At 37.2% G+C, this 27,503-nt stretch overlaps 1 protein-coding gene across 4 annotated transcripts in view; it reads right to left on the bottom strand.

Annotated features, from left to right (window-relative positions):
- The window catches only part of Camkmt (calmodulin-lysine N-methyltransferase), a 351,489-nt gene that overhangs the window by 311,836 nt on the left and 12,150 nt on the right, over positions 1–27,503 (bottom strand). For all 4 annotated transcript variants that reach the window (XM_055619122.1, XM_055619136.1, XM_055619129.1 and 1 more), the window contains exon 3: positions 17,838–17,902. In XM_055619122.1, coding sequence (XP_055475097.1) covers positions 17,838–17,902 — 65 coding nt within the window. The remainder of the gene's footprint in view (positions 1–17,837; positions 17,903–27,503) is intronic.

The raw sequence follows: 27,503 nt of genomic DNA, 5'->3' as shown, positions 1-27,503 counted from the left end.
GGTAGAGAGACATGGCACTGGTGTTTTGTAACGTTGCTACAACATATAAGCTCCATGACCTTGAGTGACACTATCCTGAAATCATCCTGTCCCACATGTCATTAGTGCTGAGGTTCTACTATGCACAGCCTGTTCTTCATTAAATGACAGCCTAAGATGTGCCGAATTTTGTTTTCCAACATTTATATATGTATCAATATTTGCTTTTATTTGCATAGTATTATTTTACCCAAAAATAATTTTCCATCATTTATTTTGATACTTGTTTGTCAACAAATTTAATTTAGTCAACAGTAACATCTTCAAGTCAGTTTCCTTTGTCTTTTGGGCATTTATCACTCTGTCTGAGTACATTCCTTATTTTATTATATATAATGCCCAGTCCTGGGGTTAGCCATTTCTTTCTTCTTAGTGGAAAATGGTATTTAGAATCTAATACCCAATTAGTAATGCATTTATCACAGAAAGAACCAGACAGATATAGGAAACATTCTATAACCATCTCATCTATCAATCTGTCTATGTAAAGTGGCATATTGATATCTTCATTTCCAATCCAACATTACAGGGCTGTGCTTAAACCTTCCCCCTTTCTACACAGGTAACTCTCTCGGCTGACACTGAAATACTTAACTCTCCTTGTCCTCAGTTCATCTATTTATTTACCGCATCTCCCAATTTCTTGGTATATAACCAAATTCCCTACTGCAAAACAGAAAACTAAGCCCTGACTTCACCCACCTCCTCTTTTCAGTTTCTGCTCATATTCAAGCCTGAACCTTTTTCCAATAAAAGAGAAAGGAGGGAGAACCAGTGAGAAGGTTAAGGGCGTAGCTACACAGCACCTGCTTAGACTGCAAGGGGCCGCCACGCCTTCAGCTGGATCCCAGCACCACGAGAAAAAAAAATTTTTTTAAAGTTCACCATGGATATGCCATTTATACCTGCCCTCACCCCTACTGTCAATTAAACACTTGGCCTCAAAGCCATAAAGGAGGGAATGAGGCAGAGTCTACCTTTCTCTGTGAGTACAGGGTTCCTCATCCTTGAGGAACAAGTGTCAACTCTTAAATGAAAAGCTTTAAGCTAGTCTTTGTTTAATAAAATACTTTAAATGTAATAAATGTATTAAATATAAGTGTGCTTAAAATTGGATTCTGCCTCTTAAGTCTACCATGAAACATAGGTAACTACTGAAATGTTAGAAATTAGAAATTTTCATATACTTTCTGGCTGCAGGACATAGGAAAAACAGGCTAGAACGGAGGTACAAGTTTCCTCCCTGTCAACTAACTTGGAAAAGCGCTCTACAGGCTAATGAGCAAGAAAGGCCATTAATGGTTGTACCAGCTACAAGCTACAATAATGAGCTGCCTGGTGAGCTGGCAACTGGGGAACAACTCTCAGGTAGTTAACCGCAAGTAGCTAATTGTGGTGGTCAGCTTGACTGGAATCAGCTAAACCGAAGCGGCTAGGCATGCCTGTGAGGGATTTTCCTAGTCAGATTATTAGAGGTGAAAAACCCCACCCTAAATCCAGGCCACATCTTCTAGTAGTGGCAGCCCCCAGAAAAAGGCATGTATGAAGGAAGCTTTTGCTTTTTGCCTGCGTGCCCCCACTCTCACTGGCAGCTTTACCCATGCTGTTCCTGAGACATCCTTCACCTATATTAAGAACCTACTTCTTTGAAATTCAACGTAGACTAAAGATCAGCAGCTCTCCAAAAATACTCTAAGACTCCGGTACCAGATAGAGACTGTGAGACATCGGCCTTGTAGACTGAAAACTACTGGATTCTTGGCCTTTTCATTGGGAGACAGACTTTACTGGGCATATGTTTGTGTGCCCCGACCACACCACAGCCTGTAAACCAGTCTAACAAATCACACACACGCACACAATCAGTTCTGTTTCTTTAGAAAATCCTGACAAATATTGTAACAAACTACTTTCTGATATTGTATTCATGAGTTTCACAGGAGAGAACTCATGTCTGATACTACAAAGCTGGTCAAGAACGCATGGCTGGTAGATCATACGCCCTAGGGGCTTTAACCACTGTTTTTTTACTAAGTGGACATGCTTCATACTACCTTCTAAATATTTATATCTACCTCAGAGGTTAATGCTGCTCTCACCTGTCATCAGAAAAGATTCTCTTTGCAATGGTGATGATTAATAGAAAACCAAATTATTTCTTCATCTTCAATGAGTAATTTCTGCTCAAAGTTTGGAAACAGTCATCATTCCCAGAAGCATAAATTCTCAATTCATTCACTTTTCTTTCTGAAGGGAAATCATGATTTAACTTATTTACTTTTCTTAAATTTTTTAGTGAAGCTTTATTATCATAGATGAACTGACACTTGCTTTGTAAATATTTTATTTTTACATTTAAAATATATTACATTTTCTCCAAAGCAATACATATGTAAAAGATAAAACAATACAAAAAAATCAATAAATGTAATTTATTGTAATTCTTCTACCCCATCTTTTCAGGTGCTACTTTTTAAAAAATAACTCAGACTTATATTTGATATATATGTACATATATATATACTTTCCCAGATTTTTCTGTATTTACAGTTCCTTTTATAAAAATAAAATTACATTATACACATTACTAACTCATCTAAGAATAATATTTTATGTGTCTCTCCAAAATGCAACACAAGCTTAATTCATGCTTTTAATCGCTACTTGATAATCCACTGGTATGGCTATAGCCTAATTTCTTCCCATTGGTGATGGAAGTAAACCAATTAGACTGTTTCCAGTTATTTTCCTTACCGATCCAAATAATACTACAATTAACATCTGTTTATATTATTTACCGAAGGACAGATCCCAAAAAGTGAGACTGCTAGGTTCACAGGAATGAAAATGATAGCTAGATCTTTCTAAACCTTGCATTTGGAAAAATATTTTAGGATACAAAAAAATAACCAAGATAGAAAATAAGAAACCCTAATTTGCTTACCATCTAATTTAACAGCTGCCAACCTTCAGCACTCCCCTTTTCCTCCTTTTTAGGAAATTTAAACAAGTCCCATTTTAGTTCTGTATCTATTAATGTCTCTAAAAGTTTATCAAAGGCCTTTCTGATATACTAGTTATATAGCAACTGTCTTCATTTATATGCTTTTAATATTTTACAGAAAAACTTTTTAAAGTCACCCATAATATTCACTTCCACCTTCCACTAAGCTCTTTGCAGTGGAGAAACAGAATCAACGCATCCAAGACAGTAGAAAAAAAAAAAAAAAGAACAGAAAAAAAATCATCCTAAAAGCACAAAGAGCTTGAGAAGGAACAATATCGGGCCAGCACAGAGGTATATTAAGTGACAGAGGCAACAAAGAGAAGAAAAGAGGAACATTAAGTAGATTTTTAAAAGCTAGCATTAGCAGGTAGGAAAAGTACTTAAGGGATTGCTGGTGGTCTGAGTGGAAAATTTAAGCAAAGAAAGCAATTCATGAGGAATAGGGCTTGCCATTTGAATGTATTTTAGAACCAGTGGCTTAAAATACATTGCACTGATCAAAACCTAGATGAATAGCCACTTAGTGCTCTTCCAGCAAAAGATATTTGGAGGGAAAATATCACCAATACGTAAGAAAATGACAATTATTTCTTTTTAAATATAAGTAAACTGACACTTGAAGGATATAAAATTGTGTAATATACACATTCAAACATACAAATATAAATGTGTTCCTAGAAAAGGAACGCTATAAAACTTCAAATTCACTAGAAACAAAAGGCTATTAAAGGAATTACAAAGTAAACCATCATATATGACCATGGTAGAGATATGTTAAAGAATCATGGCCTATTACTTCCTGGCCTTTTAGCAAATACCAAGTACAGAATCATATAATTTAATTGTTTAAATGTGGTTTTCTTTTTTAGATATTAATTTCAATAACCCACAAAATCCTTCTTGAGTATTCTCTATATGCTAAGCAGTTGATGTATACATACAAACACAAAAATATAAATCCCAAAAGAGTTTACAGGCTGAGTGATTTACACGTGATTATAATATATTTTGATGAATTTTAATTTTTATATTTATTTATTTATTTATTTTGTCGATATGGGTTTGTGCACATATCTTCTCATGCATCTGAGAAAGTCAGAGAACAACTTGGTTCTCTCCTTCTGTCATGTGGGTTGCAGAAATTAAAATTAGGACATCAATACCTCTACTCACTGGCCCATCTGAGCTCCTATCTCAATGAATTTTCAGTTTTAGAAAGTCTACAGACAGAAACAAACTGGTGGAATTGTATTCAGCAGAGTCAAAAAAGGCCTCATAGAGGAGGTAGATGACACCTGAATGCACCTTGAGAGCTACAGAATTTAGAAGCAATTTCTAAAGCCTGTACAAAGCTTTGTTAGTACAATCAAAATGGAAATATTTTTTCTGACATGGATTTGACATGGAGACTATTGTAGTCTACTTAAAAGTAATTTAAAGACTCCACTAAATAGCCAGCACAGTCTTTGAAAACAGAAACAAGCCAGATTATATCAATCAATTCTAGAACACTGGGGAGAAGACTCTATCAGGTACCATAGGAGAATTAACAGGTTTCACTTAAAAAAGAGGTGGAGGTGGGGAAGGAGAAAAAGAGAGAAGGAGAGAGAATTAAAATAGCATTCAACTTATCATATGCTAGAAAGTGAATGCACTGTCATGCAGTTCTGAAGAGAAAGTCATCTGAAAGTCAATCATTTTATAACCAAACAAAGTATCAAGAAGTGTTATATTAAATTGTTAGATAATTATGAGAGACTGGTATATGTGATAAAGATGCTAGACATTGAGGTTTTTACATATTCACTATCTAGAAAGCTGAAGCAGCTCAAGAAAAACACAGAGGCACAGAAACATGCAGGGCTTTTTAAAGAATGGCCCAGTCAGATCGCCCTACAGAGCAACCTACTGTCAATAATTGGAATATCACCATAGTTTTCAGCTTTATACAACATAACTTTAGAAGATGACCATTAAAAAAGCTTCTGTTAGCCTAGCACCCCGTGGTTAGCATAGCCCATGACAGTTCAGTGTCCAAGTGGGTTCCATAGTAATGGGAACAGGGACTATCTCTGACATGATCTGATTGGCCTGCTCTTTGGTCATCTCCCCCTGAGGGGGGAGCAGCCTTACCAGGCCACAGAGGAAGACAATGCAGCCACTCCTGATGAGACCTGATAGACTAGGATCAGACGGAAGGAGAGGAAGACCTCCCCTATCAGTGGACTTGGGGAGGGGCATATGTGGGGAAGGGAAGGAGGGAGGGGCTTACGGGGGGGATACAATGTGAATAAAGTGTAATTAATAAAAATTTTAAAAAGCTTCTATTATAAAAGACAGAGACCAAAGGAAACTTTAATTAATTTTCACTTTATTCATTTATTTATTTATTTATTTATTTATTTATTTATTGGTTTTTACTTTTGTTGTTGTGTGGTTGGTTTTTTGGGGGGTTTGTTTGGGGGGTTGTTTGGGGGTTTTTTTTCTTCTTCTTTTTCTTTTTGGGTTTTCAAGACAGGGTTTCTCTGTGTAGCCTTAGCTATCCTGTAAACCAGGCTAGCCTTGAACTCACAGAGATCAGCCTGCCTCTGCCTCCTGAGTGCTGGGATTACAGGCTTGCACCACCTCACCAGACACAAATGAAAATTTTAAAGTAACTTGCAGAGTATGTCTAAAAAGACATGCAACCAAGAAACAATGAAAATAATACTAAGGGGTAAGAGACACTATGAAACAAATTTTTCAGACATTAAAAGGTATAAAGGTAGAAAAGAAAAATATCAATTGAAGAGTTGAAAGATAAAAGTTGTAAAAATATCCCCAGGAGTAAACAAGTAAGTAGAACAGTTATAAATTTAAAATAAAATTAACTGAAAATTAATCTGTCCAGAACATGCCATTGAAAGGTAAAAGTTACAAGGACAATGGTGATAAAAACAGAGAAGAGAAAATCACCAGAGAAATCATTAAGAAAATTTCTCAGAGCTAAAAATGATGTTTATAAAGTCCAAGTGTCCACTAAATAGCCAACACAGTGTTGAAAATAGATTTTATCATACAATTTGGAACACCAGGGAGGAGACGCTATCAGGTCCCACAAGAGGATTCACAGTTTTCACTTTTAAAAGTTGGAAATGGGGAGAAAGAATTAAAATACCATTCAACTTATCAATTTCTAGAAAATACAATGCACTGTTGTGTGTTCTAAGGAGAAAGTAATTTGAAATGTGATCATTTTATACCCAACCGAAGTATCACCAAGCCTCAAAAGAAATAACTTCTTACTTTCTCATGAGACTACTGAAATTTATAATTGTACAAGATGGCAGAGTAAACATGAGAGAATAATTTATGGTTGATACCCAAAACAAAAGAGATAGAATGAATCCTCAGAAGACAGTAAAAGAATTCAAGAAACAAGGTTTGTAACAAGCCTAGAGACCAGTGGTCAGAGGCTTCAGAAAAAAACTTCAGGACTGTGAAAATGATGCTCTACATGGAGATATTCTACCTGAAAATGTGTTAGACCTTAGAAACATGCAAATAAAGTCATGTCCTAAGAAATATATGTACACTACTAATGTTCTTACTATCATAAGGGTAAGTTGAGCCATTTTAGCCAGTATTAGCTGGGTAGATTCTTCAGGGGCAAAGCAATGTAGTTATTTTACATTGTTTTTTAAAAGATGTTTGTTGGTGAGATTTAAACATAGTTCATAGAAATCATCCAAGTACCTGGATGCATCAAACACTGAGATTTATCCAGATTTTAATACAGAAGTTTCTTCAACATATGTAGAAAGAATGTTTTATTCCTTTGTAGCAGTTCAGTCAAAGTGGAGAGATCATTTGAGAATTGAAAATGCAGGACAGCACATAAGAGGACTTAACAAACATTTGTTGAGATTGCTCTTTCTTTTCCAATCTATAAATAAGATAAGAAAAGGTAAATGAAGATCAAGTTAACTATTTGATGTATTATATATGAAATACTTATATACATATCCACATATATGTAAACATGCACACACATTATATTCACCACTTCTTAAATTTTCTTCTGTTGTTCTTCAGTATCTCTATATTAGTTTTCAACTTTATTTTTAAAATATAGCTCTTGATATTTTCAGAAATATATAAGAATAGCTTCCAAAGGATTAGGAATTAAGCTGTTGAGTAAAAACAAATATCATCAAAACAATTTACAAGTATTTTATCTCATTGACTTTAATAAATAAAGTAAAGAATGAAAATTTACTACTCTTAGGTAAATAATTAAATAATCAGTGTCTTAAAGGCTTCCCAATCTGTAGGGTATAATGAGGTTGTAAACTCAAATGTTCACTGGTCAGAGAAAGAGTAAAATAAAGAGCATGGTCTTTCCAAACGAGCATCACCTATGTCAACTTAGACTTGGACCATAAGATTATATGCACTCTCTAAAAAAATCTAAAACCCTACAACATATGAATTCTCCCCTACTTTAACATCTTGGCTGTAACTTTTTTTAATTAGTTGCACAAAATAGTTATACATTTGAAATTCAGTTTCTATTCATTCAGAGGCCTATATGGTATTTTCTATAAAATTTAGACCTAGATAGACTTACCTATTGTAGAAAAATAAATCAAATAAAAAAAGGATATACAGAGTGAATGGATTTATTTAAATGTGACTAGACATTCAGACAAATCAGTATATACTGAATACTCTCCTTGGACCAGGTGCTAGTCAAGGTACTATGGTGGGATAAAGAGATATGTCTAGATATAAATAATAAATGCAATCATCCAACATTTCTTCCATTGGTTTTTAAACACACACAGAAAATTAACCATCCAACATGGATCCCTTCTAGAAACGCAGCACTGTTAATATGATGGTAGGCACAACTGTGACAGAGATAGATGGTCACCCTTACTTCAAGAACCTCGCCATGCTCATCTGTCCCCCCAGCTCCAGTCAGCCTCTTCCAGGTTCCACACCCTCTAGGGCAGATCGTCTCTTGGCAGGTTTGTTCCATGTTTTATGTTAGAAAATCAGAGGGAAAGAAAGTGAAATGAAAGGACTAGAATTGTCTAGGGCTTCTCTGTGTGGTAGGTTTATATTTGGCAGGTCCAGAGCCAACAGCAATGTGAGATGGCAAGAGATAGAAGGACGAACAGAGAACTCTTGTCACTTGATCAAGAAAAGTAAAATACTCAAGTTATTTGACAATCACTGAATGAGTAGCCACTGAAACAAAACCACAGGTTTTATAAACATTTCATAACCTCCCTGCAAATAGGGAAGTTAAATTTTATTTCTGGAGAAAAATAAGCACTTTAGATAATACATATGGTACATAATTGAGTACTAAATTGTAAATTACAAATCTGTAGAATGTAAAAACAGAAAGATTAAAATGGGTACTATGAATCAAGGCCTTCCTTCTTGCTACACACTTCTCATTATTCTAATTTCTCTTTTAAAGAAAGCCAAAGGAAAATAGAACTTATAGTTGCCATAACTATTTTGCATTTCTTAGCTGTACATAATGACAATCCACAATGTTCTAAATAAAATATTCAAATAAAATTAACAAAGTCCAAGATTAAGTAAAATACTATTGGTCTTAATTTTGAATTCCACCACACCTTAAGTCATGTTATCTGTCAGAGATTCTGAGAAACAATAATGACACAAAGCCTTCAACATCCTAGAAGAACAAAGGCTTCAAATATACCATGTATTTGCTGCCCACAGGGAACACTCCAACTACTCCAGCACACCCAAACAAACAGGTGAGAGTGAGCGTGTAGACTGTCCACAACACACATCACTCATCCACATTTTCAGACTCATGCACATGGACAGGATGATTTGAATCTTTTTCTTCATTCCTTCCCACCTCCTCAGGACTCAACTCAAATATTCAGATTAGAGTAGAGAATGGAGGGAAGAAAGCAAGGCACATGTAACATAATCAGTGCATTCAACCATTAACTCCTTTGTTCACATCAAGAATTCATAACATAGTACAATATACCCAGGCTATACGAAATGCCCACATATCTACAGTGATGCTCTGTAGAAAGGCTGCCTGTGACCAAAACAACGTTGCTGAAGACATGAATATTCTTTAGTTGTGCTCTCTGTGCGCTGTTTACATATGCAATTTTAAAATATCACCATGGCCATAAGCTTGAGGAGTACCTTAGAGGAAAGGCTATGTCAGAAACAAATCATGATCACTACTGTAATACTATTAAAAAAAAAAAAAAAAAAAAAGCAGCATTTCAAGAAAAAAAGAAAAAAAAAAACAAAGCAGACATTTGGTTTAAGACTATTAAAAGAAAATGCACACTCTCTCCTTACTAACCTTACTCCCCAAATCCCTATTCCATTAGAATGTCAACTACCTCTCAGAACCCCGGAGAGCCCATTTTCCAGTGACCTTTAATCAGCGTCCTCTGAGACAATCCACCGCTCAAATTCTTTTCCCTTTGCCAAAGTTATTTTCTATCTCTCAAGTTAGCACTGCTGTTTTCAGTTCTCATCGTGAACTTTAAAATCCATTTCTCACCATTGTGGAGAGACAGAACCTTGGAGAAATACAGAAAAAGGGTTCTAAATTCCTGGGTGGTCACTAAGCCTTTAAGCAACTTGCCTTATTCTGCCTATCAGTTCATCCCTGTCCCCCTGTTCTTCACACACACACACACACACACACACACACACACACACACACACCTTAAGAAGTTATATATATCCACTGGGGTAATATTTACAATTCAGCTGATAAAACTGTAAGTTATGAAAAAAAGAAGAACTGGAAGAAAGAAATACTATTCTGCATTTGTTGGGGTGCAACTCACCTTCTGTATCCTGGCAGAGTATGACAAAACTATCCTCACAGACACTCAAAGCATATACATGACCACAGGCTACCTTTCAGTACTGCCTCGCTGATAAAAGCATGGGATCTAGGAAGCATTAGCAGTTTCATTTCAGTTGTATTTTAACACCACCTTCTATTTTCAAAGAGAAACCCTCCAACTCCTTGTTTCAAATAAAAATGCAAAAAAACATATATTAAAAGAAGAGATCTAAATATGTCTCCAAACTTCTTGGCAATTCAAATGAAAATGTAATAAATGCATTTAAAAAGAAATATCTTCTTAATGTTCCTTTTCTGACAACCCTAACATCAAACGTGAAGGGTTCCACACAGCGTGGGCCACATTTATCCAACATTGAGCTGAAAGAAAAAACATGCTCCCCCAACTACACTACTTGGAGCCAGACAGTGCCACACCGACCGCACCTCATGTTACCTACTCTTTTCTAAAAGCTTGTAATCAAAGGCACTACATTTGTTATGACTCTTAAAAGAGACCGGAAGCCAGACCTGGTGCCAACACTGCACACCACCAGCTTCCCTTGAAAGCCCCTCACATTTCACAGCTGCCACCTACCCATGCATCCTAAATACAGAAAATCTTAGGAATTCATTTTCCAGGAGAACTCAGAAAGTTGGATCAAAACTGATCAATGAATGACTTTAATCCTTTCTATATGTGATTGCCTGTAATCCCCGCATTCCGGTGGCAGAGGCAAGCAGATTTCAGTGAGTTCGAGGTCAGCCTGGTCTACAAAGCAAGTCCAGAACAGCCAAAGCTACACAGAGAAAGCCTATCTAAAAAAACAAAACACAAAAGACAAACAAAATTTGATTGATTTGATTTTTGAGTTCCTGAAAATGTATTCAGAGACATTGACATCTGACACGCTGTGAGACCCTCGGGGGGAAAAAAGCATTATCTGTTTTTTGACTGGTAAAATGCACTTCTTTCTTATTCCTTAACAATTTAAGATTTTTATCACAGCTTTCAAAGACAAATACTCCACTTGAAAGTTAAAGAATACTTTAAAAAATGAAAGCAATTTTTTTCTTCCTAGTTTTTAAGTATTACATACCATAAAAATTCAAACAATCCTGAAAAGCATAATGAAGAAAATGCAAATTACTCATAATCCAACAAGGCACTGAGCACTGAAACACAGCTCTGTGCATAATCGTAGTTATTCACAGCCTCTGTTGGTGTGTTATTTTACAGAAATAAGAGCACATTTGGGCTAAGAAGATGCCTCCCAAGCATGAGTACATGGGTTTGATGACAGAACCCATGTTAAAACGCCAGGTGTGGTGGGACACACTTGTGATCCTAGCACTGGAAAGGAGAAAACAGAAGAGCAGCTTCCTAACCAGGCAGTCTAGCTAACTGGTGGGTTCCAAGCCAATGAGAGGCATTGTTTCAAAAGAGGTAGAAGGTTTTCCTGAGGATAACATCCCAAAATTGTCCTCTGTCCTTCTCTGCTTGCTTTGTCAGTCTCCCTGTCTCTGTTTCTCTGCATCTCTAATATACATACATGCTCACACACACATGCACAAACACAAAGGACACCAACACATGTGCACCAAACACACATATTTTAGTAAGTAAATAGGGCACATTTACTATACTGTTTTTTTTTAATCTCTTTATTTATGTATATGGGTGTTTTATCTGCATGCACATCTGAACACCAAAAGAAGGCATCAGATACCATGGGACTATAGGTAAAGACAGTTGTGAGTTGCCATGTAGGTGGTGGGAATTGAACTCAGGACCTCTGGAAGAACAGTCAGTGCTCCTAACCACTAAGCCATCTCTCCAGGCCCTACTGTACTGATTCTTAATTCGATATGTCTTATAGATTATCAACAGCTATATAGTACCCATTGCATGGAGTATCCATAATTAACAAGTCACCTAAAATGAAACGTCTACATTCGTTGTGCTGCAGTGCATCCCTTTACTTATAGCTTTAATAACAGCTGCATTATTTTTCAGAAAAGGGATAGTAAAAACCTCGATACTTAAAACTGTTAAATAAACTGCCAGGCTGCCTTTGTAACGGTGAACTGCTGCTCACCAGCTTGCAACTGGCCTTTCTGCTCCTGATCCTGAAAGCTCTCTCTAGACAATGTATTTCTGTCAGCACATATGTCTCTCTATCTAATAACTGCCAGTGCACCCCTTACATTCCAACTTCTTGCTGCTGCTTTTTTAATGAAGTGTCTTTAAACTTTTAGTCAGCCTATTTATTAATCTTGAAATCCCAGGGATCTAGGTTACATTTAGAAGGGCATCGCTGTCTCAATATAACAAAGGTATTCATCTGGAATATACAGGAATGTCAGTTTCCTATTAAGTATTTCATCCAACTTAAATTTATGTTGATATAGAACAAAGGAGGGAATTGGCTTTGTTATTTTTTAATTCCTAGTTAAGTGTTTTCAAAACTATTGATTAAAAAACATCAATCCTTCCCTGCCACTGATATTCCATCTTGATCACATGAGTCCTGGATGCTGAAGTCTGGAAATACCCTCTCTTCTTGACTAAAACACTTATTTATTGTGTTAGTTAGTACATGAATGACATACTGTTTTAGTGATGGATCATTCAACATTGCATTTGCACATAACAAAGTAATGTGAAATCTTTAGACAGGAAACGTACTCCCTACCTTGTCTTATTTTCTATCACCAGAGAACTTAAAAAGTTCAAGAATGACAGCTGGGTGATGGTGGCACACCTTTAATCCTAGCAATCAGCAGGCAGCGGCAGGCAGAGCTGAGAGTTCAAGTTCCAGGAGAGCTGGGGATACATAGAGAAACCCTGCCTCAAAAACCAAAAAGATCAAGAATGAAGCAGATGATACCAATACTACTGATAAAAAAAAAAAAAATTCAGTATGTACAATGAAATAGAGCTTAACATCTGATATGTTTATCACAGTACAAAGTAGTGTTTCTTAGGAATGAGAGAGAGCTAAATCTTAGTTTCACTTTCTATGATGACACTTTAAAATAGAGCAGTGAGTGATCCATAAAAGCCCAAAATTTCTCATTTCTTAATTAAACTACTTTACTAAAATATAAATGTGTGTTTACATACAAAGTATGGACAGATATAGGTCATAAAACATGCACATAAACAGATATATGATGGCTATGTAATTCACAAAGGAATTACCCATGTGTTTACATATGGTAAGAATAGAGAACAATCAGGATAGCTATGGCCCCAGTTTTGAATGGGTGAGGCTAGTAGGTATATAGCAAGCAGAATTAAGAGAATAAAACAGCAAGAGAAGACAGCAGACCTTCAGTTCCAACACTATCACCCAGCGGAAACTGACTGAGAAAGACCCAGGGAAAGAGTCAGCTAGAGTTTCTGGTTGAGCTTTTTATTTTTGCATTGATGAACTTCTAAGCTGAACTTCCAGCTTCAGGATCCCACTGTAGGCAGTTTATATTCTGGGATAAACAGCAACCCTGTTGGAAACATAGCCTTCTAACTCCTCTCAAGTGCAAGCGTTGACTCTTGAGCTGTTTTGCCTTCTCTTCCTCCCAGCAGAGTTAGGGATCCAGCCAATCCTGGAACTCATCATGTAGACCATGTTGGCCTAGAACTCACAGAAATCCTCTTGCCTCTGCCTCCTGAGTGGTGGGACTAAAGGCCTGTACCACCACTCCGGCTCAAAATGAAATTTTGAAGATGTGATTCTTCTAGTCTTAGTTGACAACAAATTTGGATATCATAGCATCTAATACAGTTTTAGTATTTATAAAGTCCTCTATGTGCTTGGGGGTATAATAGTTTCAATGGCATATTTTTTAAACTGTACTGTCTTTTGATAACTTGAACAAATTAAGTCAGTATTTCTCACACAATTTATTGCATGTACATATAACATATATACCATATAGGTAATATATAGAATTTAATAAAAAATACTGCACTAACTAGGAATATAGAAATAATGAAAATTTATAAATCTATAGATGTAGACTTATATATAAATGTATATTATTGCATGTATATTATACGTAACATGTATAAGCCAATAGTTGTTATGTATCGTTGCAATATTTTAGTGTCAGTCAGAATTTCTGGCTAATGTTACAGCTTCATTTTGGAGAATGTATTAGTAAAAACCCCTTCCGCTGTTCAACTTTTTCCCTCTTCGACTTGGCCTATGACAGGACCCTGTGATTGGCAGATGTCTCATGGCTTCTACAAAATGTTTGTAGCCCCTCTAATACTTTTACATGTGACAATGGTGATCTACACTGTAGTGAGTTCTAGGACACATCTGAACTTTTAGTGCACACAGCTCTAGTCTTTTTCTACATTCTTTCTACTTGTAGTAGTAGGATCTCTTTTAGACCAGAGAAAATACTCTTATTAAGATTTTGTTTTGAGACAGGGCTTCTCTGTGTAGTCCTGGCTGTCCTTGAACTAGCTCTGTAGACCACGCTGACCTTGAACTCACAGAGAGCCACCTGTCTCTGCCTCCCCAGTCCTGGAATTAAAGCGGTGTGCCATCTCTACACAGCCTTAAGATTTTTATATATTCTTTTTTACCTACCTTAAAGAAACCAAAGGAAAATTATGGAAATGCATTCTAAAGTCTTAGGTTTTCTGTTACATTATTATTTTGTTATATAGAGTGTATGCTATTTGTAGAATTACCAGAGGTTCAGAATGCAAGGTTGAATTTTGAAATGTTTTCTCATTAAAATAGTTATGTTTTATGCAGTTTTATATATTTATTTACTTTTAATTATATTTATTTTATGTACATTGGTGTTCTGCTTGTTTCTATGTGTGTGTGAGGGCATCAGACTCCAAGTGCCCATATGGCAGCTCACAACTGTCTGCAACCTACAGAACCTAAGTGATTATGCCCATCATTTCCACCATTAGCAGCTTCTTTCCTCACTGTAAATACCCCTTTGCATACTATAACATCAGTTCTATTGGAACTGATATTCCATAATGCCAAGCCCTCATTAGGGTTAGAAATCAAAACTACTCCTTTATTTAAAGCCAGAAAACACAAAAACTGGCATTTCAAGCAAAAACAAAATAAATTCAAAGATAGGGAAAGATTTTTATACTAACGATTGGCAAATACATTAAAGACATTAGAAATAAATCAATGACAGTGTATAAACACGTCTTTATGTTATACAATGAAAGCTTAAGTTATCCCTGTCGCTTTACACTGTGCTCTGAAATAGAATTATGCTTGTGGTGCCCTCTGCTGGGCTTCCCACTCACAAAGTCAACATAGCAACAACACTAATAAAATAAAATCAAACTTATCAAGTGAAAAATTATTTTTCGTCCAGGAGCATTTTATGATGAAGATTATATAAAAGTTGTAACTAGCATTTCATCACTTTACCTATTTATCCATTAAGTGAAATTTCAGTCAACATTTCTCTTAAATTACAGACTAAATACAGTTACGTATTTACGAGTAAATGTAGTTACATAAAGCATAAAAGCCTATATGACATGAAAGTAGAGCTGTGTACAGGGCCAAAGGGAACTAACAGCAGAGAAGAGGAGCAGGAAAAAGCTGGGAGGGAAGGAGGAAGGACAACATGCTCAACATATAATATACAAACACTAAAAAGGAACACGTTGCATGAGGACTGGGAAATGACTTGATGGAGAGAACACTTGCCACACAACCACAAGAACATGAGTTCATATCATGAAACCCACATACACACCAGGTGGACATGGCGGACCATCTCTAACTCTAGCTAGCACTCATGGCTCCCTAGAGCAAGCTGGGTAGCTAACCTAGCTGCATGGACAAGCTCAAGAGACCTTGATTCAATGAACAGGCACAGAGAACAACAGAGGGAGGCTGCCGACCTCAACCTCAGGCCTCCACACAATGAATAAAGACATACAACCACACACAAGAATACACACACACACCACACATACCACACAGATGCTCACATGCCAAAAAAAAAAAAAAAAAACCTATATACAAAAAAGCCTAATTTACCTTTTTTCTGTTACTGCATTTTTCTCCTGACAATATTTTCAGGTTCTTAAGACTCTGTTATGATAAAACATTTTAATAAACTCTTTTGTTATTTTTATCTAACTTTCTGGGGTTTTTTTTAGTTCAATCAAAATAGTCCATTTTAAAACATCAAAATAATTCAGTGTCTGAGATGAGCAAATATCACAGAAAGGAAACTAATAAATACTTCCTAAAATAAAAAAATAATAATTCATAGTGTCCTTTTTAACTTACACTTATTCTAAAGTAAAAGTAAAGATTTTTAACAACATAAATTGAACATACTGATAAGCCCTTATAAACACGTTTGAAAAGTACCAGTCACCAGGAGCAAATAAATAAATAGCTTCCACTTATTGAATTTCAATTGTGAGGAACAGAGTTCTATAATGTCTATGAATTATATGTAGTCTTTAAAAGTAAATAAAATTCAAGTTCACAGAGACTACCTAAACTGCTCATTCTGAAATTTCCTACCAAAAAACAGACAGCAGGGAAATCATCCTCAACACACAATTCCTCCACTTCTCAGTGGAACATCTTCAGGGTGTGGATGATGGAGGAAAGTTACAGAGAGTTACTTATATGTAAAATAACAACTTGGAACATTAGTAACTTTTTACTGCATGTAGTGCTGCCAGCTAGTGGCCCTATTTCATACGGAGTCAGGAAAATAATACTAGTTTCATGTTACTAAATTAAAAATTCTGTATTTCACATTTCAGGGTTACGTTCCAACCATGTGTGTGCACAGCGCTGACTTAATGACAGTTAGTATTACCCCAGGTTGTGTCTTCAACCACCATGGCATCGCTAACCAGTCCTTGCCTAGCTCCCCACAAAACTACAACACACACCTAAGTCAGAATTTAGTAAAACTAAAAGATAAACTACAAATATCCATGCAAAAAGAAACCCACACCATTTAAAATATTTTAGAGTAATTTCAGAATAGAACATGTACAGATTCCTTAGTAACAAAACATAACTTTTCCATATAAGCAAGAGCTAACCAAAATGTGGACATAGAACAAAATTAATGTTTATTATTACATATTACTCAATTCACATCCATCCATTTGATAAAACAATAGTATTAGCAAAGTTTATCATTTAAATATAAATAAGTAATTATGGATTTGATGTTTCCTCTGAGGAAAAAAATTGAGTTATTTTTAAATTTGAAATGATCACATTTTAGTATTGATTCATTATTTTGAAAAGTATCCTATAAAACAGCTCAGAAGACACACATATCTTCTAATGTTATTTAACTGTGACATGAATATACTGTTAGCTGATTTCTTTCATCATATGCCATTATTTTAGAATTTATTAAGTACTCAGCAAAGAAACAGATCACCAATTAATCAGAGGCTTAGATGATAATATATAAACAAAAACTTGCATTTTAAGTATAATGACATCATGATGAACATGTCTGGAATGAATCTGTACTGAAAGAGCGAAGAGTAAAGCACTCAGAGCATAACACAGTAGGAAGCAGACCAACAACCAGATTAATGGAGAGATCACAATGGAAACAAGAAAGAGAAGGCACAGTACTGGACAGTCCAGACTTCCTTCTGATCTATAGTCTGTCACACATACAAACACACACATCCATAAAGTTTTGGGAAAAATTGCCATGCTCCATTCAGTATGCATCTTCTATGAGACATATTTTACAGCTAAAGGCACCAAGAGTTTCTAATATGTATGTATATATGTGTGTGCATGCATACACATATATAAGAATATATGTATATATGTGTGTATACATATACATATATATATAAACACACAGCATGTAAAATGAACAGTAGAGGAGCACTGAAGATACTTTAGTTAGTGTATAACTTACAAACATTCCCTGTATTGTCAAAGCTGGTAAGAACGTCTTCCACATTTAACGAGCCACTGTTATGCCTGCAGAGGAACAGAACATTTTATTTAACATTTCTGAAATAATAGCATTTGTAATTCTTTTTTAAATCTAAGAGTATATTGTGATATACCCAATACTAATTAACCATACCATGTTATAATTTTAAAATACTTTCTGGAGAGGACAGGAGCTCTGCAAGGACCAAATATATCAGGGCACAGGGGTCTTTCATGAGACTGTTTCTCCAACCAAGGACCATGTACGGATATAACCTGGAACCCCTGCCCGGATATAGCGCATGGTAGCTCAGTATCCAAGTGGGTTCTCTAGTAAGGGGAACGGGGACTATTTCTGACATGAACTCAATGGCAAACTCTTCAGCACCCCCTCCCCCCTCCCGAGGAAGGAGCAGCCTTGCTAGGCTACAGAAGAGGACAGTGCAGCCAGTCTTGAAGAGACTTGATAAGCCAGGGTCAGATGGAAAGGGAGGAGGTCCTTCCCTATCAGTGGACTTAGAAAGGGGCAGGGAGGAGATAAGGAAGGGAGGGTGGGATTGGGAGGGAATGAAGGAGGGGGCTACGGCTGGGATACAAAGTAAATAACCTGTGATTAATATAAAAAAATAAAAAAATACTTTCTGCCCACTAGAGGGAGAAGGAGGAGGGAAAAAAAAAACTCTGAGAGCATGGTCTTCAGAGTATTTGATGCAATAGCATTTCCTGATTATAATCAACATCTTAAATGCTATAATTTTTTTAAATCACTGCTTAACAGAAAATAATTTATACTTACATACAAGCAATTTCTTAGAGACAGAACTTTTTTTTAATTTCAAAATTTAAAAAAATTAATCACAATCCAGCACCATCCTCAGATCCTCAGCAACACAAAAGTTCTGCTAAAGCAGGTGCAACATTTGCAAACTGGATGCAAAGAAGAAATCAATCACTAGGTCTGCAGACCCACTTACAGGCAGTTCTAAACGTCAGCAGGCAAAAAATGACTCATGGCATTTACCCCTAATCTTAATTCCATCTCTGTTAGCTCTACTCTCTCCTCACTTAGCCCTTCAAATATTGGATTTGATTATTTGAATCTTAATAAGGGATCCAACTAGCAATAGCTGGAGTTAAGTGTTACAATCTTCTGCATGCTCCCTCAGAATTACAGCTGTAGTCACTTTAGGTATTTTCATCATATATAATCATCAATAAGTCTCTAGAAATGCATTTTATCACTACTACTTGAACTTCATCATTAAAGCTTAGTACAAAAATGGGGGCTATATACATATAATTATATATATATCAAGATATATTAGTTTGCTAGAATAACTGTAATTATATATATAAAACAATAAAATACTAATTATATTACCCTTTTTTTAAAAAAAGGAACATTTACTTGTTTATTTATTTATTTATTCGTTTTTTGAGACAGGGTTTCTCTGTGTAGCCTTAGCTGTCCTGGACTCACTTTGTAGATCAGGCTGCCCTCAAATTCACAGAGATCCGCCTGCCTCTTCCTCCCCAAGTACTGGGATACAGGCGTGTACCCCCACATCCAGCTAAGAGCTTTTATTTCTATCATTTCTTTGACAGAATGACTGAGATTGCACGAAGCTGTCTGCAATCAGAAGTAGCCAAATAAACACTGGCCACACAATTATCACAATCCAAATAAATAAAGTGACCATGCACACATCAAAGCTTCCTTATCATATGATGATGCTATAGCCACCTCTGTGAACATAAGGGTCTGGGATACACGAAGTTAATTACACTAACATTACTGAAAACTATAGCACATGAAGTTTTAACCTCTAAGATGCAGGACGTGGTATGACATGGCACAGAACTCAGCATGGTCTAAAATATATGAACAATATATTTTTCCTTTGAAGATAACAAAACATCAAAATCCTAATAATCAGAGATAATCAGTTAAGATTTTAGTACACAGTTCAAATCTGCTCTTACACTTTGATAAAACTGTTTTTAATTTCAACATGAATTTTCAACATCCAATAATCTCCGGCAACATGATCTTAATGATGTTCAGAAGTTCAAAGAGCAACAGTGAATGACTGTGACTGTGACTGCACCACAACACTGAACACAAACTTCATGTTGACGATATCATTGCACATACTCTGGAGCTATTACACATACTACTGTAGTGAAAATAGTTGTAGAATATCTTGTTTCTGATGACTTCCTTACAAAATCTTCCTCAAAAAAAAAAAAAAAATGCCTGTAGCCCAGCATTAGGAAAGGAAAGTTCAAGGCTTTCCTTGAACTTCTTGGCTACACGCAGAGGTTAGCACCAGAGCCAGAGACCCTTTCTCAAAAAATTCCTAAAACCAGAATTTCTCCTCTACCCCTCTCTCTCTTGTTCTTTTGTTTTTTCAATTTGTTTGTTTTTATTTTGGGGGGTTGTTTTTTGTTTTTTTGTTTTTGTTTTTGTTTTTTTTTGAGACAGGGTCTCTCTATGTAGCCGTGGCTGTTCTGGACTTGCTTTGTAGACCAGGCTGGCCTCAAACTCAAAAAGATCTGCCCACCTCTGCCTCTGCCTCTGCCTCTGCCCGGATTATAGGCACACACCACCCACCAAGCCTACTCAGTTTCTTTATGGCCTAATAAAGACATTTTGGTTCCCTCTCCACTCCTCTCCTCTCCCTTTCTTTTTCCTTTTCTCCCTCCCTAGCATTCCCCCATACCTTCAAACAGCACAATAAGGATAAAGCATTTAAAATTAAATCTGAGGCATGTTGCCAGTGGTGGTTTGAATGAAAATGGGCATAGTCCTAGAGGGAGTGGCACTATTAGGAGGTGTGGCCTTGTTGAAAAATGTCTGTCACAAAGGAAGGGCTTTAAGGGTTTTAGATGCTTAAGCCAGACCCAGTGTCACTCCCTCTTCTTACTGCCTTCAGATGGGGATGTAGAGCTGTCAGACACCTCTCTTCCTTCCTGCCACCACGCTTCCATTCACACTGACAATGGCCCAAACCTCTGAACTGCACCCGACTAAACACTGTCCTTTGTAAGAGTTGGCATGGTCCTGGTGTTTCTTCACAGCAATAAAACCCTAACTAAGATACTGTCTAGCAATTTCCTCTGAGATTGAAACATTTGGTCCTGCATTCCTTAAGAAGGAAGGTAAACAATTCAAAATAGCTTTAAAAGTCCCTGAAAAGGACCAGATTCACTAGGCCTCTCCCTGCCAAAGAGTAAGAGGGAGGGAGGGAGGGAGGGAGGGAAGGAGGGAGGGAGGGAGGAAAGGAAGGAGTGATTTGAATAGAAGTCTCTCAGACAAGACAAGCTGCAAAGAAGACTGATTCCAGACCACCTGCCTGGAAGGGTTTGGACCAGCTGAGGCAAGCACCTGGAAAGGACACTCTTCAACCTGTCAAGTTGCATACAAGCTGTGCAGTGTGCTCCAGGCTCTCAGCTTTTGTGAGCTGATACCCATGCTGGGGTGGGCATTGGTGATGTCTTTGAGCCATTTTTGCTCCTGTAAGTAATCCCAATAAAAATCACTGGTTAACCAAAATGAACTTTGGTGCTATCTGTACTTTGGTCTGTCATAGGCTCTCTATCTTGGGTAAGTAGACATGTGTGTATCTCCTCAGGAAAAGTTTTGTCGTACAACATAGTTGGCACCTGAACAAGACAGAACCACAGATGAGTTAGAGAGAAGTGAATGCATGGTTCTAGCTATAAGTAGCAAGGTGTGCAGCGCAGCCAAGAAGCCTGAGTGGGAGCATCTGAGGAGGACATTCTGATAGGTTGGCCTTTCCTGTACGGTGTGTGTGTTAGTGAGACCTCTGCGACAGCAGTTGCATGGCTCTTGCAAAGGTAGTGAGACAGGCAGCTAAGGCTGAGCCATCGGATCAGCAGTGACTGGGAGGACTCCCGGAGTCGACATCTGGGTGGCATATGGGGTGGCATGCCTGCTTGATGAGCAGGGGCCACCACCTGAATATGGAATCCCCCTGAAAACCATTGAAGGTGAGAGGAACTCTTGCAGTCTTTGAGATTAGCACCTCAGAGTCACAACTATCCACAAGCAAGGCAGAGGTTGCCTGGCCTCTGCCGTGTGTAGTCAGAAATGCATCTGAGGCGGAAATGTTTGTGTAAGGGAACAAGCTCAACCAAAAAAGGGAGCTGAGGCAGCATTCTCTGTGTTAGCCTCTGATCTGAGGCTGTTGGATAAATGACAGGATGAGATGAGGTGTTGGCTTGCTGCTGCTTAAGGCTTGAGGGCAGGAGGAAAAAGAAAGTACAAGTTAGATTCATACTCAAAAGCTCGTCTTGGGATCCAAGAACTTGGAAGCCATGGAAAGATTCAGAGAGTGAGGAGAAGAAGAACATGGTAAGGCAATAGAAGATGCCCACAGGTCCAACTTCAATATGAAAAAACTAAGGAACAGTGTAAAATCAAGCATGCAGATGGGGCAAGAAAGTATTGTAACGAGGGAATACTCAGCACCTGGGCTCCTGGAATTGAGGGAGACTTTTTGAAAAGCAAGGAGCCTACTGCAACCTGGCCTGTACGGCTTGTGAGGCTGTGGGACATGGGAGCAGGTGGGAGCAGTCTGCTGTGGAGACAGGAAAACTGAGTAATATGACTCCCCAGCCCTCCTTAAGGCAAAGGCTTCATAACCTGAGACATGAAGGAAATTAGTCCCTAATGGACTGACTTATTAGAGCCATTAGGAACACTTGGTTATCTCCTTCTGAAGACTCCATAAATGCACAGGAGTGGAAAACAATAGAGGAGACATTACTGAGGGAAGTAGGAATAAGAGAAGCTGTGTGTGGACCTCAGTTTGCTGGACTGGACAGAGCTTTGTTCACAGGAGAATTGAGGAAAACATTGATTCAAAAGGGACTGTGCAATCAGTATGAAGCCTTAGTGGCTTTGAGGAGCCCCATAAAGGGACAGTGGGATCTTTACAAAGTACAGAGGCTTTGGCAGCTCTTGGTGACTCACACTAGCATGTAAAGAGTGACTGTGAGTGAGAGAGCAATCTAGAGGAGATGAGAAATGGTAAAGCAGAGGAAGAGGCCTATCTGGATCACCTGTACACAACTGTGACTAGGCTTGAGTCAAGCCAGAGTCCTTAGGGAGCATACTGATAGAAAGCCCACTTCCGTGCTTGTGAGGCTCTGGAAGGCCTCAGAGCCTTCCAAAGTGACCAGAAAGGCATTAAGGCGAAAGGAGCTGCTATAAGCAAAAGTCCTTTATGAGAGCACTTCTGGTCACTATAAGCTAACAGGATGTTGTGGACAAGCTGCTCAGCTGAGGTAAGGGGTCACATAACCTCTGAGAAGTGCAGAATGGTCAGTTTCCATTCTCCCACATGGGTCAGAGCTCATCCTGGTGTCTGTCTTAGTCAGGGTTTCCATTACTGTGAAGAGACTCTGTGATCATGACAACTCTTATAAAGGAAAACATTTAATTGGGGTGGCTTACGGTTCAGAGGTTTAGTCCATTACCAGTATGGTGGGAAGCATGGTGGCATTCAGGCAGACATGATGCTGGAGAAGGAGCTGAGAGTTCTATATCTGGATCTGCAGGCAGCAAAAGACTATGTGCCATACTGGGCACAACTTAAACATATATGAGACCGCAAAGCCCACCCCCACAGTGACACATTTCTTCCAACAAGAACACACCTCCTAACAGTGTTCCTCCCTATGGACCAAGCATTCATACACGTAAGACTATGGGGGCCATACCTATTCAAACCACCACAGTGTATTAGGTGACTCCATCTTGGGTGAACCTAACACCCCATATCTGGGGTGAGAAGACATGTGTGTAGCATTTCCCCAAGAAATATTTTGTCATATAACAGAGCAGAATAGAAAAACAGTATGCATACTACATAATGTTAAATGTCTAAAGCCAGGAGCTAGAATAACCAAAGTAAAACGCCTATCTTAAAAGCCCACACTACTCAGTAACTACTGCAACTTTCTGAGTTAATACTGAAGCAGAGCTTGTCATTATTGAAAGCACTATCTTGAAGTAGAGTGTGCACTGTGATATTTTTAGTTGTATAAGAGTGGAGAAACAAGAAGCCAAATCTCACGATTCTACTTATAAAAACAATTAGCCAGGCAGTGGTGGTACCTTTAATCCCAGCACCCAAAAGGCAGAGGCAGGCAGATCTCTAAGTTAAAGGCCAGCCTGGTCTACAAAGCAAGTTTGAGGTCAGCCAGAGCTATGTAAAAAAACCCATCACAAAGAAATTACTGATGTATGAGGTGGTGGGTTGACCATTATACACTGTAGAAAGACATTAAATTTCACACTGTACTACATAAATATCTATGTCACAATTTATTAATTTTGGGTTAAAAATTTTTTAAACTTAAGAACCTAAATATAAGGCTGGAGAGATGGCTCAGTGGTTAAGAGCACAGTCTGCTCTTCCAGAGGTTCTGAGTTCAATTCCCAGCAACCACATGGTGGCTCACAACCATCTATACTGGAATCTAATGCCCTTGACATGAAACTGACCTACAGAGAGAGCACATATATATGTGAAAGAAAGAAAGAAAGAAAGAAAGAAAGAAAGAAAGAAAGAAAGAAAGAAAGAAAGAAAGGAAGGAAGGAAGGAAGGAAGGAAGGAAGGAAGGAAGGAAGGAAAGAAAGAACCTAAATATAAACAATATAATTTACAATGGGTAAAATACTTGAATGCAAAGACGTTATATGATAAATACATAAAGGATGCTTAGCATCTTTCATTTTCAACTGGGAACTGACAATTAAAACCACAGTAAGATATCATTTCATATCACTTAGACATTATAAATTTTTAATAGAGAAAAACAAATAGGGGCTGGAGAGGTGGTTAAGAGCAGTGGGTACTCTTCCAGAGGACCTGGGTCCAATTCCCAGTATCCACATGGTGGCTCCCTGCCACCAGTAGTCTCAGGGGATCCAATGCCCTCTTCTGACCTCTGAGAGCACCAGGCACACATGTAGGGCACAGACATACATACAGGCAAACCACCCACACACAAATAAATTAACTTTAAAACAACAAAAAAACAAGTGCTGACAAACATGAAGAGAAATCTGAATTCCCATTCATTCCTAGTAAGAATGTAAAAAAGCCACTATGAAAGAGTTTGGCATTCCTCAAAAAGTTAAACATGTAGCAACTGCATTATCTAGCCATTTCCTTCCCAGGTACATACCAAGAGCACTGAAAACTATGTTCACACACACACAGTACATATGAATGTACAGTACTACGGGTAACAGCCAAAAGCAAAAACAACTCAGATTGTCCATTAGCTCATAAGGGAGTATTAAATGCATTATTAACCATATAATGACATTATTTCAACCACAAAAAAACAACTTTCTGAAACAAGAATTTGAGTAAATGTTTTTTTTTTATGTATAATAGTGTACTAAGTGAAAAAAAGCCAGACAGAAAAGCCCACATATTGTAATATTCCATCTCTATGAAATGTCAAGAACAAACAAGCCCCCCCCACCTCCAAGAATAGGAGCAAATCAGAGGTTGACAGAGACTGGATGGGGGAGTTCCTGACATTGGTGTGGACTTACTTTTGGATTAATGTGAGGCTGCAATAGGGCAAAGTTGCAAACACTAAGGCACTGGGAGCTGTGCTGAGAGCCTTGGTTACAGTGGTAAAGGGCATGTGGATTGTACCTTGATTAACAAGAACAAAAAAAAAAAAAAATTTAAAAGGCAGAAAAAGTAAGCCACAGAGTGGAATGTACCCTAGAAGACTATAAAAGAAAAAAAAAAAGTAGAAGTTTTCAGAAAGAAAATGTTTAACAACAGATTGTACAACTCACTTTGAAGCTTTTTTATAACTAAATGGCTTTTATAGTCTTATCTACAATATAAGAAATTATAGGTAACATCCACAAAGAATGTAGATAAATTTCAACACACATTCCAGAAACCATTTTAATTTCCTCAAACTGAGAACACTTACATGTAAATAAATTACATAAACAATCATGAATAGAGATTAAGACAACATAGAATATTAATGTCATAATTAACCGACATCTATAACATGTTACATGAAAATACGACTTAATTAACTTGAGTTTTCCACATACACTAGAAAAGGTCCTATAAAGACTTTTTCAAATAAGAAACTAAAAGCTGTTTAATATCTTTTATTAATACTATTCCTAATATTAAAACTACCTATTTAAATAAACGCAGTAATCATATTTGTTCAGTTGCCATCCTTGCCTTTTTTCATTTTATTTATTATTTAAGATTTATTTGTTTCTGCATTTTATGTATATGGGTGCCTTGTCTGCATGTACATATGCCCAGAAGCAGGCACTAGATCCCATTACAGAAGGCTATGAAACATATGAGTGCTCGGAATTGATACTGGGACCTCTGGAAGAGCAGCCAGTGTGCTCTTAACCGCTGAGCCATCTCTCCAGCCCCCACTTCCCAATTTATAAATTAATTTTTTAGTTAGTGCACAAAATGATGGCTTTCATCATAATGGTGCTTGTATATTGATGTATCTTGTTCATATTCACCACCACCTCAACTTACTACCTTCTCTTGCCTCTACTCTCAGAACTAGGTAGTACCTCTGAAATCATCATTGAGAAATGTAAACTATAACCACAGTGAGATGTCATTTCACATCCATACTATAATTTTTGAAAGGAAATGTTTATTGAAATATGTACCTATAATATGCCAGGTATGTGAGGATAATACACCATGCATCTAATTTCATGAACATATCATTCCTGTCACCAGTTTTGACTTAGCACTAGAAGGCACACACTAATTTCAGTAGTGTAATGCTTTCATTTGTCTTTTCCTTTCTCTGAGAAGCAATATATGATCTCATGGTGCTGCACTGATTGTACTAAAAACGTAACACAGTTGAAGCCACATTCTTGACTTCCTGCCTATCCTACACTTCTAGGACAAGCCAAAAGTCAAGTGCTGGCCTTCTAATTCAGCAATTACCATAGCAACAGTGGTCATATTCAAAGACAGAAGGACAGGACAGGCCTCTCAGCTTTTGCTTTTCTCAAGCTATGAATACATTTATAAATTAATAACCCTGGCATGTATTGTTCCACATATATGTATATATTTATAAATTAATAACCTTGGAATGTATGGTGCCATATTTAATGAAAGTATTTTATTGATTCCAAAACATCTAAATTTGGCCATGGGGAAATTAAGTTATAAAAATAACATATGGAGAAAATATCTAGTCTTTCTACAGTAAGTTCTATGCAATAATAAATCACAGTGTATACGAGAGGGTGGAGGTAATTTTTAATAACAGTTTTTTAGTGGAAGCACTTTCTGGCCTAGTGTTGATTTCTGTGTGGCTCTAACTAACAGCAATAGTTGTATCTATAAAGTTCCAACAAACAAAGCACCAGAAAAACAGGACTTTTCAAGCAACAAAGCAGGAGTGACACTTCCTTCATTTCACTTCCTCAGTCTCAACCACTTTCAACCAAACACTGAACTATTCTGGAACACACAGAAATGACAACTGATCCTGGGGAGTTCATAATCTAACCTTTGATCTAACAACCCAAAATTTTGCTTTTAATGAAAATTACAATGAGAAATTC

This window comes from Psammomys obesus, unplaced genomic scaffold, assembly GCF_907164565.1.
Source record: "Psammomys obesus unplaced genomic scaffold, mPsaObe1.curated_primary_1811, whole genome shotgun sequence".
Lineage (NCBI taxonomy): Eukaryota > Metazoa > Chordata > Mammalia > Rodentia > Muridae > Psammomys > Psammomys obesus.
The sequence above is the reverse complement of the archived record's forward strand: the minus strand, read 5'-3'. Positions and strand labels throughout refer to the sequence as shown.